The 20,029-nt window shown below is 41.9% G+C and overlaps 1 protein-coding gene across 1 annotated transcript in view; it reads right to left on the bottom strand.

Moving 5' to 3' along the window:
- LOC127414158 (WD repeat-containing protein 27-like) overlaps nucleotides 1-20,029 on the bottom strand; it is a 90,652-nt gene that overhangs the window by 18,633 nt on the left and 51,990 nt on the right. The window contains exon 24 of the mRNA XM_051651952.1: nucleotides 14,142-14,240. Within this exon, the coding sequence (XP_051507912.1) occupies nucleotides 14,142-14,240 (99 nt within the window). The remainder of the gene's footprint in view (nucleotides 1-14,141; nucleotides 14,241-20,029) is intronic.

The raw sequence follows: 20,029 nt of genomic DNA, 5'->3' as shown, positions 1-20,029 counted from the left end.
CGCCAGCAGGTGGGTGTGTCTTTAAGACCAAGCCTATACAATCTAGAGGGGGTCCAGTAGAATCTATATAAAATCTTGAATTGCATAAGGTGCACCCTTGCATCTCTAGATACAGACTTGACATTTTTTAGAATCCTAGCCCACACTCACTCCTCCAATATCAAGTTTAAATCGCCCATAATCTCTTGATAGAAGTTAAAGCTCCATCCCCCAGACTCTGAATTAGCAGGGAGTAATACACTGATGCCTCATGACCTTTTCCAAAAGCTGTAATCACCACTCCCAGAGTGTCTGCCACTTTTGGGGGGTGTATGCTACTCCCAAAAATAGTACAGAGCAGGTGGCGCAGCTGTAAATACCTAAAAAACTGAGATCTGGGAATCCCAAAATGGTGAACCAAATTTTCAAAGGATCTCAACACTCCACTCTCATATAGGTCACCGAGCGTTGCAACCCCCCTCACAATCCACTCTGACCAGCAGAAGGGGGACTTATTGATACATAATTTTGGGTTCAGCCATATGCTCGAGGCAACATTTAAATAAATGTCTGAATCAAACACTCTGGACACTTTTGTCCATACCGAGTGCAAATGCGAGATAAAGATAACTTCTCTGGTTAGTTTGACAGAGGCTTTGCAATGGCAAAATAGGGGCAAGAAGTTCCTGTTCAATACAAAACCAGAGAGGGTCTCTCTCAGGTGGAAGTGACCAATGAGCCAAATGTCTGAGACCGAATGCATAATAATAAAACAAAATCTTGTGTAGGCCTAGCCCACCTTTGTCAGTCGGCCTGTGTAATTTATTGAAATGTAATCTGGGATGCTTACCATTCCAAATGAAGGACTTTGCTATGCTATCAAATTGCTTGAAATAAGAGAGGGGGACATCTACAGGGAGAGACTGTAGCAGGTAGTTGAATTTTGGAATACAATTCATTTTAATAACATTAAACTTCCCAATCATAGATAAATGTAATGAAGGCCACCTGCCCACATCTTAGAAAACCTTTTTATTAAGGGGTCAATATGAACTCTTAATGCCCCGCTTAATGCCCTGTTGGGGCCACTGGAAGGCGCCCGGCTGAAAAGCTGTTACTGGGCAGTACGTTGTCAGAGCCAAAGCTTCGGATTTAGACCAATTGACTCTGTATCTGTAACTTAGAAAAGGAATTAATAATTCTGCGGAGGCAAGGCAATGATCTAAATGGGGTCGGAGACGAATAATAAAATATCATCATCTTAAAGCAAAAACATATGCGCCATACCTCCCGCCACCACCCCTGGAAAATCATCTTCCTTTCTTATCACGGCTGCTAATGGTTCCAGGGCAAGACAGAACAATAATGGGGAAAGAGGGCAACCCTGCCGGGTGCCCCTATCCAGAGTAAAATAATCTGAAATTAATCCATTCATTTGTACCGCCGCTACTGGGTGTCTATAAAGTACACTATATTGCCAAAAGTATTCGCTCATCTGCCTTTAGACGCATATGAACTTAAGTGACATCCCATTCTTAATCCATAGGGTTTAATATGACGTCGGCCCACCCTTTGCAGCTATAACAGCTTCAACTCTTCTGGGAAGGCTTTCCACAAGGTTTAGGAGTGTGTTTATGGTAATTTTTGACCATTCTTCCAGAAGCGCATTTGTGAGGTCAGACACTGATGTTGGACGAGAAGGCCTGGCTCGCAGTCTTCGCTCTAATTCATCCCAAAGGTGCTCTATCGGGTTGAGGTCAGGACTCTGTGCAGGCCAGTCAAGTTCTTCCACACTAAACTTCCTCATCCATGTCTTTATGGACCTTGCTTTGTGCACTGGTGCGCAGTCATGTTGGAACAGGAAGGGGCCATCCCCAAACTGTTCCCACAAATTTGGGAGCATGGAATTGTCCAAAATCTCTTGGTATGCTGAAGCATACAGAGTTCCTTTCACTGGAACTAAGGGGCCAAGCCCAGCTCCTGAAAAACAACCCCACACCATAATCCCCCCTCCACCAAACTTCACAGTTGGCACAATGCAGTCAGACAAGTACCGTTCTCCTGGCAACCGCCAAACCCAGACTCGTCCATCAGATTGCCAGATGGAGAAGTGTGATTCGTCACTCCAGGGAACGCGTCTCCACTGCTCTAGAGTCCAGTGGCGGCGTGCTTTACACCACTGCATCCGACGCTTTGCATTGCACTTGGTGATGTATGGCTTGGATGCAGCTGCTCGGCCATGGAAACCAATTCCATGAAGCCCTCTACGCACTGTTCTTGAGCTAATCTGAAGGCCACATGAACTTTGGAGGTCTGTAGCGATTGACTCTGCAGAAAGTTGGCGACCTCTGCGCACTATGCGCCTCAGCATCCGCTGACCCCGCTCTGTCATTTTACGTGGCCTACCACTTCGTGGCTGAGTTGCTGTCATTCCCAATCGCTTCCACTTTGTTATAATACCACTGACAGTTGACTGTGGAATATTTAGTAGTGAGGAAATTTCACGACTAGACATGATGCACAGGTGGCATCCTATCACAGTACCACGCTGGAATTCACTGAGCTCCTGAGAGTGGCCCATTCTTTCACAAATGTTTGTAGAAGCAGTCTGCATGCCTAGGTGCTTCATTTTATACACCTGTGGCCATGGAAGTGATTGGAACACCTGAATTCAATTATTTGGATGGGTGAGCGAATACTTTTGGCAATATAGTGTAACTTAATCCAACCAATAAAAGTATTCCTGAACCCGTATATTTCCAAAATCGTAAAAAGATAATCCCATTCTACCATATCAAACGCTTTTTCGGCATCAAGTGAGTTGGCAGCGACCGGAGTCTGATCATTTGCCACTGACCACATGATATTGATGAAACGCCTAATGTTTTCAGAAGAGCTGTGGCCCTGAATAAACCCCACCTGTTCTATATGTATAAGAGATGTCATAACTTAATCGGTTAGCCAGAATTTTTGACAATATTTTAACATCTAGCTGGATCAGGGAAATTGGATGGTAACTCTTACACTCGCTTGTATCTGTCCTTTTAAAGTATCAGACTGATCCGGGCTTGTGTCATGGTTGGCAGAAGCTTTCCATTCTTTAATGATTCTGTATAAACTTCTAGCAAAAGTGGAGCCAGTTCTGTAGCATAAGATCTAAACAAATTCAGCGCCAAAGCCATCTGGCCCCGGAGACTTGCCTGTAGGCAAGGCCTTAATTACCTCGCCAAGCTCCTCCAAGGTTATCTCAGAGTCAAGAGAATTTTCTTGCTGAGTCGTCAGTTTAGGGAATTCTAATGGTTCCACAAAGTTTCTAATATCTTCATCAGTAGAAGAAGATGTGGAACTATAAAGATCAAGATAGAATTCTTTAAAAGCATCATTAATATCAATGGCCAAGGTAAAAATGGTAGAAAAATGGTAGGGAATGGTAGAAATGGTAGGGAATGGTAGAAAAAGACTCTCTCTGCTTTATATATCTAGCCAAAAGCTTCCCTGCTTTGTCCCCTGACTCAAAGTATGACTGTCTTGCCCTGAATAGCCAAAACTCCACCTTCCGTGACAAAATAGTATTATATCTGTATTTCAATTGGGTAAATTCTCTGAGGCCATCAGAAGACATTCGGCGCTTAAGCTCTGCCTCGGCACTCCATATAAACACTGATTTCAGTCTTTAACATTTGTTGGAATTCAGGATTTTGCAAAAGGGATACATTAAAGCAACAACTATATGATTTATTTTTCTCCGTATGTGGCAACACCTCTAAACTCACCAGGGCATGATCTGAGACTAAGATGTGTCCAATTGAGCAATCCACAACAGATGAAATGAGGGACTTAGATATTAAAAAAAATCTAATTTAAATCTAAATCTAAAATAAATCTAATGGACTGATGAAAAAAATGTATAGTACCTATCAGATAGGTTCAAAAGTCTCCAAATATCTGTAAGACCAAGATTTTTACACATTCTGTGAAGTGTAAATGCTGCTCTAGGGGGCTTACACACTTTTGCTTCACTATGATCAAGGACTGAGTCCATCTGTCACGAACGCCAGTGAAGATTCCTCAATCGGCCACCGAAGGTCTCCCTCGCCTGAGTATTAACATCGGACTACATTTCCCAAGTACATTTCCCTCATACCTGGACTGATTACTGCCGTTGCGAAGTCTTGTTTGCCCCAGCTACATTTCGGAGCATTATTATTTCCTGTGTTGTTCTACCTGTGTATGACTTTGCCTTAGATTACCTCTTTATGTATGTTTGCTGCCTGCCTCCTACTGTATTTGCCTGGACTATTTCTACTGATGTTTGCTGCTTTCCCCGATCCTCTGCCTGTTTCACCTTGTTACTGCTCTGCCTCTGATATTGTTGATTGCCCTGGTTATTTGACCCATGCTTGTCTGTATTCTGAACTTGCTGTATTAAATAAACTGCACATGGGTCCAACTCATCCGGAGTCATTGTTACACCATCAAAAGATTAAAGTCTCCTCCTAATATTATATCATGAGGGGTGCCAGTAGCTTGCAACATCCCTTCAAGATCTATAAAATAGCCCTGATCATCAGCGTTAGGTGCGTAAATATTAGCCAAAATCAACCTTTTCCCCTGAATTTCTGCTAAAACAATAATGATTCTTCCTAATTTATCTTTAATCTGTTTGAGACATTTGAATTGTAGATGTTTATTTAGCAATGTACTGACTCCCCTGCTCTTACTTGAGCCAGCACTAAAGAAAACATGTCCACCCCATATCTTCCCAAATTGTTCAGCTTCCTGCGGGGAAAGATGCGTTTCTTGAAGAAACACTATATCATATTTCTTACGTTTAAGAAAAGAAATAACCTTCCTTCTTATTATGGGGTTCCCCAACCCATTCACATTCCACGTGGAGAGAGACAATCCACTCATACTAACATTTGACATATTAGTAAAAATAGATTGTGTCAAAAATAAAATTATAAAGACCACATTCCAACATTAGTGCAACAATCAAACCCCGAACCTCCCCCCCGAACCAAAAAAAAAAAAAAAATGTGCACGACAGCGCCAACCGGCGTCCATCCCTCCAAACTCAAACAGTCCATGCACGCCTACAAGAGTCCCGTGCTTCTATACAAATTTTGTGAGACAGAATTACATAACAGAAAATAATCTATAAAACAAACTCCAGCCAATAGGCGGAATAAGCAAAAAGAACATGTAGATTCATCCACACGACTGTGCTGAAGCTGTGTTCCTCCACAAAACGAACTCCAGCCACTAGCGGAACCAGCACAAAAAAAAACAAAAAAACAAAAAAAAAAGAACTCGGGCAGTCAAACGAATGTTCAGTGAGTCGACCCATTCCGCTGTTACACAAGTGCAACAAATGCCCCAATCACTCCAATGTTTGCAAGAACTATTCCACAAAACAAACTCCATTCAATAGGAGGCATAAGCACAAGCAATGTGCAGATTCATCCAAAACTGTCCCAAAGGAGTGTTATTCCACAAAAAAAACTCCAGCCGCTGGGCGGATCCAACACAAAAAGAAACAAAATAGGTGCTCAGTTTCCTCGGATAGTCAAGAGAATGTTCAGTGGCTCACTCGGCTGCATCGAGAGCATCACACAATGACTTACTCCACTGACTTTATAAAGGACATTGCTTGCTGTGGGCATGTAAATATTTTGCAGCCATCCTTAGTATATATTCTCAATTTGGCCGGGAACGTCAGTGCAAAAGTGACCTTCCATTGATGTAAGAGTTTCTTGCATTCCTTAAATCAATCACGTTTCTCTCTTGTCGAATTCGCAAAGTCTGGGAGCAAGAAAATGCTGTGGTCCTTCCAAGAAAGACTTCCTTTACTCCTCGCCTCGCGTAACACAAGATCTTTATCAGATGATCTCAGAAATTTGGCCAGAATTGATCGGGGCCTGTCTCCTTAACGTCCCCAACTCTTGTAACCAACTCAGTGAATTTCGTCTCCATGGCAGTGATCGATCGATGTATTACAGCAAGAGCCTCCAAGTCAGCAACGACCTTGCCGACATGTTCGACAGTTGATGTTGAATCTCTATCACCGCACCGTCCAAATTGAGTCCCGGGCTTTCGGCCTGTTGTTCAGGGGCTTCAGCTTGAGCACATAAGTGTCTTTTAATGTCTCCAAAGCCCGAGGATTTTGAATTCTTTGACATATTGTCTTCATAGAAATGTAAGTGCAGCGTAGTTCTAGCAGGAAGACTAGCAGCTGTACATCATCGCACCATTAGCTAGGTAACTCCTAGCCAATCACATAAGTCTGCTCACAATCTATCACAATGCTGTTTCAGTGTGCTAACATGGCAACCTCCACCACCTCACCATCACAAGTTGAGTCCCATCCTGCAGGGGGGTAGGCTCCTCGCACCTGCCTCCTATCTCTGGCAGGATATGACAATTCCGAGTACAACTTCTTCGGACCGCCAGACGGGGCTTACGCCAAAGAGAGACATTACATTTCTGTTTTATATTCATCAAATAAATGTCATCTTAAATTTCACCCAAGTCTGCGAGTCTTCCTGATAGAACAGTTATGAAACCGATGTATCGAATCTCACCAGATTATGACACAACAAGTATTAAAACTAGCAAAGTGTGCAGAGCTCGCAGTTCACACGTCCAAACCTCGCATGGTGCCACGTGACTCCCTGCTAATTTGGAGAATTGTGAATTTTTGTTGGGTTTAGAAGAAATATAAAGTTGGGTATCGTCAGCATAACAGTGGAAACTTATTCCATGATTCCTGATAATATCTCCCAGGGGAAGCATGTATAAGGATAAAAGCAGAGGCCCTAATACTGATCCCTGTGGCACTCCATTCTTAACTTTTGTTTGATTTGACAATTCCTCGTTTACACATACAAAGTGGTAGCGGTTTGATAAATAGGACCTAAACCATACTAATGCAAGTCCACTAATGCCAACATAATTCTCCAGCCTATTCAAGAGAATGTCGTGATCTATCGTGTCGAAGACAGCACTAAGATCTAAAAGCACTAGATGAGAAATGCAGCCATGATCAGATGATAAGAACAAGTCATTTGTAACTCTGATAAGTGGAGTCTCTGTACTGTGATGGGGCCTAAATCCTGACTGAATTTGTTCATATATACCATTTCTCTGTAGAATTGAACATAGTTGGAAGGACACTACCTTTTCTAGTATTTTCTACATAAATGGTAGATTTGAAATCGGTCTGTAATTAGCCAATTCTCCAGGATCAAGCTGTGGCTTCTTAATAAGCGGTTTGATAACTGCCATTTAAAAGTTTCTTGGGATCTGTTGAAGGACCTGAGTGCGTGTAGTACAATTGACGAGGAAGCATTCTCAGAGCTTTGTCGAGCCACAGATTTATCTCTCCGTGCAACCAAGCAGACGGCTCGCGCTATCGGCCATTCAATGGCTGCTTTGGTCAGCACGGAGAGACATCTGTGGCTAAACCTCACGGGCATCAAGGATAAGGACAGAGTATTCCTACTTGATGCCCCAGTCTCACCTTCCGGCCTGTTTGGTGTTTCGAAAAACATGAGGAAACCTTTGTGCAATTCCTTCCTCGCCGCACTCAGGGGGAGGGGCTGCCGGCCACCCAGCCTCGCCCCGGTCCTTCTAGAAGGGAGGCTCAAAAACAAAGTGTGGCGAGTCGCGCTCCCCCTTGTAAAGATTGGGGACCGGCTCGTCGCCCTCAGCAGCCTCCAAAGCAAGACCTCAGGACCATTAATTCCAAAAAGAAGAAGTCCTGACGGTCTTGCGCCCAGCATTGTGGGGGTAGCCCCCCTTGGGACGGGGTGCGCAAAACATCTACCCGCTCCTTCCCGACACCCCCACAAAACCTCTCTATCCCCACCGCCTCTGGTGTTTCGGGGGGCAGCGGTTTCCAGCTAAATGTTGAGTGTTGGTATCCATTTCAGAGAACCTGGCAGCGTGGAAGCTACTGCCAGGTATTTCTATGTGGGTCCTAAAGACAGTAGAAAAGGTCTACAGAATTCAATTCGTTCACCATCCTCCGCATTTCAACGGCATGGTCCCCACTACTGTGAAACCGGAACAAGCACATTTACTGTCACAAGAGCTGCAATCTCTTCTGGTCAAAGGGGCCATAGAACATGTTCCCCTTCCAGAGAGAGAGTCAGGTTACTACAGCAGATACTTCCTGGTTCCCAAAAAGGATGGGGGATTGTGTCTGATTTTAGATCTTTGAGGCTTGAACCGCTCAGTCAAGGCGCTCAAGTTCTGATGCTAACTGTCAAGACGATAGTGTCACAAATTCAACATCGCAATTGGTTAGTCACGATCAATCTCATGGACGCATACTTTCATATAGAAATACTGCCACAACACAGGAAGTTCCTGAGGTTTGCTATCGGGGGTGAAGTTTACCAATATCGGGTTCTTCCATTCGGCCTAGCCTTATCACCTCGCACATACATAAAGTGCATGGATGCAGCACTGGCTCCATTGCAACTCCAGGGCATCCGCATTTTGAATTACATAGACGACTGGCTGATACTAGCACAATCACAAGAACTGGCATTACAGCACAGAAATGTTGTCTTGGCTCATCTAGTTTCTCTGGGGTTGAGACTCAAGGACAAGAAAAGTGTTCTTTCTCCTGCCCAGAGAACGACATATTTAGGGATCGTATGGAATTCGATCATGATGCGGGCACAGCTGTCTCCCGCTCGAATCGAGACCATTCAGAATACCCTGAGCAAAGTCAGGCTAGGCCAAGATCTGTTCTTCAGTATCAACGAATGTTAGGTCTCATGGCATCTGCGTCCTCTGTGATCCCTATGGGCCTTTTGCATATGAGACTGTTTCAGTTGTGGCTCAAAGCCAGGGGATTTCATCCAAGGGCCAATCCCCAAAGGCAGATAAGGGTTACGTGCCACGGGCTACGTACCTTCTCTATGTGGCTCAGACCCCGGTTCCTCGCTTTGGGTCCCACTCTAGGTGCGTCTTGCCGTCGCAGATTGCTAATGACAGACGCCACCCTGTCGGGCTGAGGAGTGGTCTTAAGTGGTCATCCAGCTCAAGGGGAATGGGATGGTCATCAGCTCGATTGGCACATCAACTGTCTCGAGTTGATGGCTGTATTTCTGACCCTGAAGTACTTCCTCCAGCATCTGAGAGGCTGCCATGTCCTGGTGCGGGTGGACAACACAGCGGCAGTCTCTTACATAAATCACCAAGGAGGTCTGCGGTCGCGCCAGCTAAACAGACTAGCATGGCAGATTTTTCTTTGGGCCCAGGGCAAGCTCCTGTCACTCAAAGCAGTATATATCCCTGGATGCCTGAATATGGGAGCGGATTTACTGTCCAGACAGAAAATACTGACGGGAGAATGGAAACTCCACCCCGAGGTAGTGAAACAAATCTGGTTACGATTTTACGAAGCAGAGGTGGTCCTCTTCGCCTCCCAACAGACAGTGCAATGTCCCCTCTACTTCTCTCTGAGTCACCCAGCCCCCCTAGGTCTGTGTGCGCCTGTGTGCATTTCCTCCGGTTTCTCTGCTCCCGGGAGTTCTAGCTAGAGTTCATCAACAAGGATTTTGCCTCTTACTGATAGCGCCACGTTGGCCGAACAGAGTATGGTTCTCTGAGATAATATCTCTCCTCGACGGCTCACCTTGGGCGATACCGGAGAGGAGGAACCTTCTGTCTCAAGCGCAGGGGACAATATTTCATCCCCGCCCGAGGTGTGGAACCTTCATGTTTGGCCCCTGAAGGGTACCAACTGAGGGACACTGGGTTTTCACCTGAAGTTATTGAGACCATTTTGAGTGCTAGGGCTCCTTCCACTAGGAAATGTTATGTCAGTAAATGGGGTGTCTTTGAAATGTGGTGCACTGCACATAATGCAGATCCAGTTAACTGCCAGATTGCTTCAGTTCTGGACTTCCTGCAGGAGAAATTATCAGTAGGCACATGCCCCGCCACTCTCAGGTTTATGTGGCCGCTCTGTCGGCTTGCCACGCCTTGATGTACGGGGTGCCACTGGGGAAACATCCTTTGCTTGCTTGTTTCGTTCGTGGGGCCATGCGACTGAGGCCTCCCGTTAGAACCAGGATCCCTTCATGGGACTTAGCTGGTTGAGACCCCCTTTGAACCTCTAGAGTTGGTGTCTGACAAGCTCCTGACTCTAAAGATGGTTTTTCTTATGGCTATCACTTCTTTAAAAAGAACTGGGGATTTGCAGACTCTGTCTGTCTTGACATCCTGCTTAGACTTTGCCCTAGGAATGGTGAAAGCGATATTGCATCCTCATCCTGACTACCTGCCTAAGGTTCCTTTCTCGACCGTACATCCGGTCACTCTTGAGGCCTTCTGTCCTCCGCCATTCACAACGCCGGATCAGGAGAAACTTCACCGACTGTGTCCAGTCTGTGCTCTTCAGGCCTACGTCCACCGTACTAGTCAGGCAACTATTCGTTTGTCATGGGGCTGTAACAGGGGGGCGGCCGCCACAAAACAGACAATGTCACATTGGGTGAGGGATGCTATTGCCCTTGCCTATGAGGCGCGCGGTCAAGCTTCACCAGTAGGCATCAGGACTCATTCTACCAGGGGGGTCGCTTCTTCTAAAGCTTTGGCGGAGGGTGCCCCTCTGCAGCATTTTTGTAATGTGGCAGGCTGGTACTCTCCGCACACATTCATAAGATTTTATAGTTTGGATGTTCATGCCACTCTGGGCTCTCATGTCCTTGAGTCAACATCACAAGCTCATGTCTGAGACCTTTCGCGTTCTTGTGAGCACACACTACATGACCGTAAGGGGTCCAGACACCCACAGTGCGGCGGTGTGGGTATTCTCATTCCTATAAGTGCTGAATCAAGCGCAGCATTAAGTGTAGCTTTTGACAGGGAATGTCTCGGGTTACTTGACTGTAACCCTTGTTCCCTGAAAAAGCTACACTTAATGCTGCACTTCATTGCCGCACTGAGGATGTCCCAGGACTGCTCTTCAGACAAATATACCTGACGATGCACCTGTGGCACATCTATTTATAGCCTCTGGTACTGGCGCATTATGATGTCACCAACAGAGGCTATAAAGGTTCTAGTCAATTTCATTGACGTGTTGCACACATATTCACAACTGTTCACTCCTAAAGATGTTCCCATAAGCGCTGAATCAAGCACAGCATTAAGTGTAGCTTTTTCAGGGAGCAAGGGTTACAGTGAAGTAACACGAGACATTAGTAGAGTAGTTAGCAATACAAGCCGGGAAAATTGCGTTTTTCTTTTTGTGAAATATGAGGAAATAGCCTCCCGAGAGCATTCCAAAGATGGCCACCAGTGAACTGACTTGCTAGAAATCCATTTTAATGTTTTAATGGTTACTCTGCTTAGGCACCTGTGGGAACTTACTTCATTCATCTACTAAAAATGACCTAGGGACCAGTTGCTTAAAATTAACAGCAAAATAGCTAAAAGAAAAGGTCTAACATCATTTGTTTGCAGTCTTGATATTTTGTTATCCATGCAATGAAATTCATGCACTTTTTGTTTGCGACTCAAGTGCTAATATCCTTTTTAGGGTCACTTATCTCTGCAGTCTGAGTAAATGTAACAGATATAAGACAGTTGGTTTCACACAAAATATATATGTAGATGTAGGTAAATTATTGGATCTGAATGTTTCAATCAGAAGAGTTTGTTTGCCAAAGATATCACAGCCATGTGGTTTTGATGCACTGAAGCCCTTGATGGAAAGCACTCGAGGGGCAGAGACAAGACAAAACTTCAGACAGCTTCAGCTCTTCTGTTGATATACTGACCAGATGATGACCGAGCATCTTTTCCCATCAAGGAAGATCACGCCTCCCTCTCATGGCCTCAGCATCACATTTACCCAGAGAATCAGAGACGAGAGCACACTGAGCTCACTCCAGAGTGCTTTATAAATCCCACACATTCGCAATGCATGAATCACACTTTCCTTTGCAAAAATGTCCTGTTGTGCTAAACCAAAGAATACTTTTACAGCCCTGTAAATTACCACTCGGCTCTCCCTACATTCCTCTGTCCATTGCACATTTGTGTGCAATAACCATCACAGATCAAAAGCGTTTACAAAGTGATTGCTAATTTGTAGTTTAACACAGTGTTGGGAAAGCTACTTTGAAACTGCAGCCAAAGTCCCTTTTAGGCAATCCAGTCACTCGGCGGCCATGTTCATGGTCAACATGACCACACTGGAAGTCAACATGTTGCTATTGAATGTTCCAGCACCCTGACATTGACCCCAGAGTTACTGACAAGTACCATCTCCCATCAGACAGCTTTGCATCAATTCAAACATGCTTACCTTATGCTGTGACGAGATGAGCCAGCAGCCAGTGACCCGGGTTCTCGTCCCGCATTTGACAAAAATGATTCGGAAATTGCAAAATCCTTTTTTACATTTACATTTTTACTACACTGATGGTTAGATTCAGGGTTGGGGGTTGAGTTAATAAAATATGCATTCCTCGTCACTGTATTGCATCATTTACAACAAAAAACAACTCGCCTTTGGTGCCCCTCTGTGGACATTTTACTCGGAAACTGGAGCTCACACGTGCCCATACATTCAAAAACACTATTGCTTCAGCCACTGGAGGCAGTGGTTCGAATTTCAGAGTTTAGCTAAATAACTTTTGACCTATACTGTTGCCGAATTTACAGTAAGATCAAACAAGAAGTGGTCAAGGTTATGATCAAATAACATATTTCAAAGCGGCAAAAAAATCGGACAACAATTGCCTCATAAATTGTAGCTCACATCGCACAAAAAGACGCTATTTTTCAGGCTGCCCAAGCTAACGCATGCATGTTCACAAAAACAGGAGATGTCATTGGCTATTTTAAGTGTAAGGCGGGACTCATTGTGAACCATCTGAACGAACTTATTCACTAGAATGAATCAGACTTTTTAATACTACATATTAGAAAGAGGACTGTTTAGGTTGAATAATTTCACAAGAATGAATCAAATGTTGGAACGTTGGAGAGCATGATGGAATATTGCCTCAGGTGGCTCAGCTGTAAAGTTGTGGGCACAATATTTGACATTAAAAAACAACAATGTAACGTTTGATCGTGCTACACTGCAACTTGTTAAAAAAAAGTTGCTTGCTACTAGAAAAGTTACACTATTTTAAAAGTAGCTGAACTGGCATGGTTCAGAAAAATGTAGTTCAGTTGTAGCATTGATTCTTTAAGTAAGTGTCTCCCCAAAATGGACTGAATGCTCACTCCATATCTCCAAAACCAAGACAAACTAATTGGACACTTGAACTTGCTGTGATTTTAATCGCAACATGGAAAAAATGTTCAGTTTAGGTCTTTTGTAGAGCTTTTTTGGCCTTAAGGTAACAACCTTGGCAGAGAGCATACACTTGATTCACAGCCCTCCATACACCTACTGTAAGAACAGAACACAGCATAATTTCTCAAAGAATAAAAAAATGTCCTTCCTCACTTTAGCACAGTTGGCGTAAGGGTTTGAATGAACATGGGAATGAAACAAAGACATTTGTTGGCACTGGTTACGTATGACTAATATTCTATATGAGGACTTTGTTTATTAAAACAGCAGTATGATGGTTGCTACAGGTGTGTGTAAGCGATGTGTTGAGTTGAGTTGGAGACAAGGGACTGAGGTGAGGGCACACTTGACCGAGTGAGGGGCGTGGTGACTCGTGCTGCGTCTCACAGTGACCTCCCCACAGAACCTTTCAGAAGTCTTTTTCTGTGGATTCATTTAACAGTAAAAGGAAGATGGGCTTCCTTGTAAGTCCCACAGCAAGGCAGTGGGACAAAACACATACTGTGAAAAACATTCACAGTCACTAAACTAGGTAGACTGTAATAAAAGACTCTCATTCAGTAGTCAAATATTTTCTGTTTCAATATTTTCAGCGAGGTATGTTACTGTAATCTATGTGAGGTATTTAAGACAGTATGTACATGGAAACACATATCCTGTATGTCCTCTCATTCTTTCTGGTTAGAAGCAAAAAAAATAAAAATACAATAATGACAGAACAAAATAATTTGTAACAATTATAAATAAGCATTTAATAAGTATTTATAATTGTTAAAAAGAGAATTATTGCTTTACAGTTATTGTTTAATATGTTTAATAGTTTTACCTCTGGTTTGGCAGGGTTGAAAGCCACATTTAGGACTGTTTCAGACTGTCTTTGGAGCTTAAGTGGAAAGTTGTTGCTCCGTGTGTCATATATATAAGCCTAGAAGAAAGATCAAAAACTAATTCAACAACTCATTAAACATTAAAAACAATAATAAAAAAAAAATGTTTTACCCAGCATAAATGTCACTTTTAATCCTAGGTTATGCAACGTTTCACACTTTTAATTTTGAAAGGGGGTCATGAAGCCCAGCACCAGTTTACAGTTTAAGGATTCAGCGGTGCTAGGGTGAGTTGTAGAGCAAAAGACAACTAATCATTAACAAAACAGTCGCAGAAACTTTCACATGCTGTTTAGTTTCTGCATTTGAGGTTAGCCGCTAAAAATGCTGACCAGTGATGGCAAAAGTGGCAGATGGACATTCTGAGTTCAATACAAGTTAAGCTCAATTTAGCATAATATTGATTACAACAAAAATGTATTTAGACTCATCCCTCCTTGTCTTTTAAAAAAGCAAAAATCTGAGTTACAGTGAGGCACTTACAATGGAAGTAAATGGGGGACAATTTGTTAGGTTAAAATACTTACTATTTCAAAATTTAGCCACAAGACATAAACAATATGCATGTTAACATGATTTTAGTACTAACCTTTCTGTGTAAAGTTATAGCCAATTTTACAACTTCGTTGCCATGATGATGTAATGTCAACAAAACCTAAAATCCTAAAACAACTGTAAAAATTACAATTTAAACAACTTTACAGCTCAAATAATACATGAGTTTTAATTGAAGAATTGATGTAAGTGCTTTTATAAAATTATAAGCTTCACATTTCTGCCTTTAAACCCTCCAAAAATTGGCCACATTCACCCACTGACATCCATTGTAAGTGCCTCACTGTAACCTCGACTTCTGCTTTTTTTAAAGAAAAGGAGGGACGAGTCGAAATAAATTTTTGTGGTAATCAACATTATGCCACAAATGCTGTTGACTGAGCTTAACTTGTACTGAACCTAGAACATTCCTTTAAGATATAGCGCACAAGCACACAATTTATGATACTTCTATCAAGATTTCTGGCCTTTTTTGGAGCCTGACAGTCCTTGATCCCCATCCACTTTCATTGCACGGAAGAAAACAGCTTGGACATACCGTTAAATTTCACCTTTGATGTTCAACAGAAGAACGAGTTTAGAATGACATGAGGGTTTGTAAATGATAACAAAAATTCTAGCTTTAAAACTATACTTCTAATAACACATTGATGGTATTCAGTGGGACCTAGTGACATTGCCTCCACTTATTTTTGTTCTTAACAGTTTCTACTAGGTAATGGCAATGCATATGGTAGAAAGATTAGGAAAATACCATGAATGGCCATGTTTTCCATGTCATCACTCATAGATGTGGCACAGAATCTATAACTTTTTGTTGATCGTACTTGAATTTGTTGCTACCTTATGGTTTGGAAATAATGCCATTTGATCTTGGAGGTTTGGTGGGGTGCGTGTGTGTGTGGGGAGGGATTCCATTTCTGTGATTGCCTAGTGAAATATATAAGACATCGACAAATGCATCTGGCTTATGGATGTCTCAAGACACCCACAAATAACAGCATAGTAGCTCACTACCGTTCTCTCTGTCTGCATCCAAGAAACATTGGAAAGCAGGCAGATCTGTGGAGATCCTCTCGAAACGCTCCAGCTTTGCCCAGTCTTGGCGATTAATAACAGCTATCAACATGCACATATTATTCCACTGACTTCAGCAAAGACTTAAAACACATACACAAACAGAGCAGAGTGCAATTATTCTACAATGCTGGAGCAAATGGCTCATGATACATACTATGACAAGTAATTTGATTGCTTCAAAAAGGCCAAAAAAACATTCAATTCAAAATTTGGATTATAATTTTGAATCATAATAAGAGTTCTATAAAAAAAAAAAAACTTGGAAAGTGCCTGTAAATGGAATTTGAAGATAAGGCAGGTTTACTACCATAATAGTCTTGGCTCAGATAAAAGCTGATCACTGAAATATAAAATTGATCATTGAAACTAAATGTTTTAACCCTCATGTGACCCCGACGTTGTATTTTGGCTTCGCTAAATGCAATGCATAATTTAAATTAGTTTAAACTGACTGAATACTGTTCACAACACTCCAGAATGTCATTTAAGGGTTAAACTGCTGGTGCACTGCATCACAGTGTTTTTTCAAAAGTTGAAAAACATGTTAGCTTAATTTTAAAATACATTTTGTTATATTTTATTTTGTTTTCACTGTACAATACTGTTCTATTCATTAACATTAGTAAATGCATTCCCATATATTTACTGTGCATTTTCAAATTGAGAACCAATGGGTTCATCCAAAAGCTGAAGAATGTTGCTTTCAGAGGCTTTATATGGAGTTAGGATGAAAATAAGGTGCTTTTTGAACTGTTCTGTTCTGCACTCAAGTCATTCACTAAATAGGGAGCAAGGGAGCAAGGGGACATCCTGTAGCTTTCTATGTGGCTAAGTGCATTCACTCCTAAAATCAGACAAAAAGTTCAGTTTCAGGCTGCAGATGATGTTCGGACCACTCAACATGTTTGGCAGACATGGGACAATGGCACTCAGTACATACAGTAGATTCAGAATTCTATAATGCAAAATTTTATTTTTAACATAGTTGGCAGTGATTGAATGATGCTGGCCATTACTTTGAATAAGAATTGTTTATTCAGCTTTATAGAAAAAGCTGTAATGTCTATCACTGTCATGAACGCCGGTGAAGATTCCTCAATCGACCACCGGAGGTCTCACTCACCTGAATATTAATATTGAACTACACTTCCCAAGTGCCCACTTGCCTGGACTGATTACCCTACACCTGCCTCATATCACTCAGACTATTTAAGCCCAATGTGTGCGTTCATTCATTGCGAAGTCTTGTTTGCACTGGCTACATTTCTGAGCATTATTACTTACTCTGTTGATCTACCCGTGTTTGATTCTGCTTTGGATTTACCAAATTTCGATTCTCTGCTGTCTGCCTATTACTGTGTTTGCCTGGACTATCTCTATTGCTGTTTCGCTGCCTGCCCCAATCTTTTGCCTGTTTGACTACGTTACTGCCCTGTCTCTGATATTGTTAGTTGCCCTGGTTATTTTACCCATGCCTGTCTGTACTCTGAACTTGTTGTGTTAATAAACCGCACATGGATCCCACTCAGCCTGAGTCAGTGTTACAATAATGTCTCAAAAACATGAATAATCAACACTCCTGGAAACATAAACACTTTAATGAAAATAATCTGACTTACTACAGCTTTGTATTATTTAAAATTTCACAACTGAATCCCGCTGTCCACATATGTGGACATACATTTTAAAGAAAACTATTTGCTCTAGAATTTTTATTTTTTTGGCTTGTTTATTAGGTGCTACTAGTTACAAATAAAAAATGGAAATGGAAAATGCACACAGCAGTCACGCTCTGATTTGAGGAATTTAAATATTTGCAAAACCGATGCATTTTGATGCAACCTGGCAAATGTATAATGTATGCTTATGTTCATTGCAATTTATAGAAAATTATTCAATAAAATTCCCAATCCTGTAACAATAAAGGACTGTGATTGGTCCATCCGGTCCATCGCTGCCAGCACAGAGAAAAGTAGCATTTACCACATGACCAAGCGCTCAAACACGTTCGCTTTTGGATGAAAACTTCTTACACTAAGAAAGTTTAATGGGTACTAAATTATATAATATAATAAAGCAAGATAACATAATGATCTCTTAGGAAAGAAAGTAACTGACCAATCTAGGCCATTGCAGCAGATTTGACACAATAACTTTCTTTTATTTCACTTTTTTTCTTTTTTTTTTTTTACTCTCACTCCATAACATCTGCAGTGGATTCCTGAATTTGAATATACGATATATAAGAGCTTTCATTTAAATTCTTTCAGCACCGGCCTCTGAATTATGAAGTCCTAAATGTAGGTCATTCATGAGCATTCCCATGAGCCAAAGCACACTATTGTGGGTCATTTTCTCTTCGCAAAATTGTTGTGGAACATCGACTGTTTTTTGAAGGTCGATTGGTCAATGGCTCTGTAGAAAACAGAGCTCTTCTAACAACAGAACACCATGAAACAATGGATATCCCACTGTTGTTCTCATAAGAGTGAATTGTTTCGACACTTCTGGCAAAAGATGTGGAGAAGCTCACAAGTAAATGTGTTGCAGCTGCTGAATGTGATAAGACAAACTATGAGATGGAGAATTAAAGAGGTCACTGGAAAAAGCTGTCCAGCAAAACAGAGATGATTGTAAGTTCCTTTTCATCTCTTTACTCTAGGCCAACTTTTGTGGTGTAAATGTAATGCACAGTTTAATGCTGTTTCTTTATCAGTCCCACAGTATGCGGTAAATAGCAATGTAAGAAATGTTTGAAATGCCTTGGTCACTAGTCCAAATTTTGGCACTGGAGGTAAAAAATTCTAATGTCTAAATTTTACATATACAGAGCATTTTTTTTTTATAATAATCTAACTCCAAGAAGACTTTAAAAAGCAAGGGCTGTCGTAAGAGTGACTTGTAGAAACCCTCAAAAAGTTTCACCCCTGCCCTTAGTTACAATGTGAGAAATGTGGTCCTCAGCAGTCCTGAATGACAGCTTTAGGACCATATTCAGGACACACAAGTGCACACCAGGACAGGATTATCTATTTTATGACTATACATTCTGCTAAACTTCTGAAATATGCCATCCCAGATGTGAATGACTTTCTTTCTTCTGCTGAACACATTCAAAGATTTTTAGAAGTATTTCTCAGCTCTTTAGATCCATACAATGTAAGTGAATGGGTGCCAAAATGTGAAGCTCCAAAATAAGGGCAAAATAAAAGTACTCCAGGCAACTCTGGTGGTTAAATCCATATCTTCTGAAGTGATTTGATAGGTGTGGATGTGAAACAGATCAATATTTAAGTCATTTTCTTTTTTTTTTTTTTTTTTTTTTTTACAATAAATTCTCCTCCCTGCTCAGTGAAATTCCACTTTACTTTCACTTTCTTGTTCTACTTCTTCTGTTTTTGGTGATTCAAATCTTTTTTGCATATCACCCCCTGCTGGGCAGGGAGGAGAATTTATGACAAAAAATAATTTACTTATTGATCTGTTTCTTATCCAGACCTATCATATAATATCTGAACACATGGATTTAAACACTGGAGTCATATGGTTACTTTTATGCTCCCTTTATGTGGATTTTGGAGTTTCAAAAAATTTGGCACCCATTCACTTGCATTGTGAGGACCTACAGAGCTGAAATATTCTTCTAAATATATTAATTTTTGTTCTGCAGAAGAAAGAAAGTCATACACATCTGGGATGGCATGAGGGGAGTAAATCATGAGATAATTTTCATTTTTGGGTGAACTATCCCTTTAAGCCACGGTCACACTAGGATTTGAGCATGCAAAATTATTTCAGATATCGCAACGGACCAGGATGATGTCACAGGATAAGATCCTCTATTGGTCACACGTCTTCTCAAAGGTCTTCTCGTCATCCAGATTTGCAGACCAGAGTTTGCTAAACATCATGGTTACTTGTGTAACCTCCGTTCCCTGATGGAGGGAACGAGACGTTGTGTTGATGTAGTGACACTAGGGGTCATTCTTGGGAGCCCGAGACTGGCGAGTGGTATTTGCATGCCACTCCCCCAGACATACGGGTATAAAAGGAGCTGGTATGCCACCACTCATTCAGGTTTTATGCTGAGGAGCTGATATAAGGTCCGGCCATTTCAGCGGGTAGTTCAGCGTTGTGGCAGGAGGGACACAAGGTCTCGTTCCCTCCATAAGGGAACGGAGGTTACACAAGT

Source organism: Myxocyprinus asiaticus, chromosome 23, assembly GCF_019703515.2.
Source record: "Myxocyprinus asiaticus isolate MX2 ecotype Aquarium Trade chromosome 23, UBuf_Myxa_2, whole genome shotgun sequence".
In the NCBI taxonomy this organism is placed as follows: domain Eukaryota; kingdom Metazoa; phylum Chordata; class Actinopteri; order Cypriniformes; family Catostomidae; genus Myxocyprinus; species Myxocyprinus asiaticus.
The sequence above is the reverse complement of the archived record's forward strand: the minus strand, read 5'-3'. Positions and strand labels throughout refer to the sequence as shown.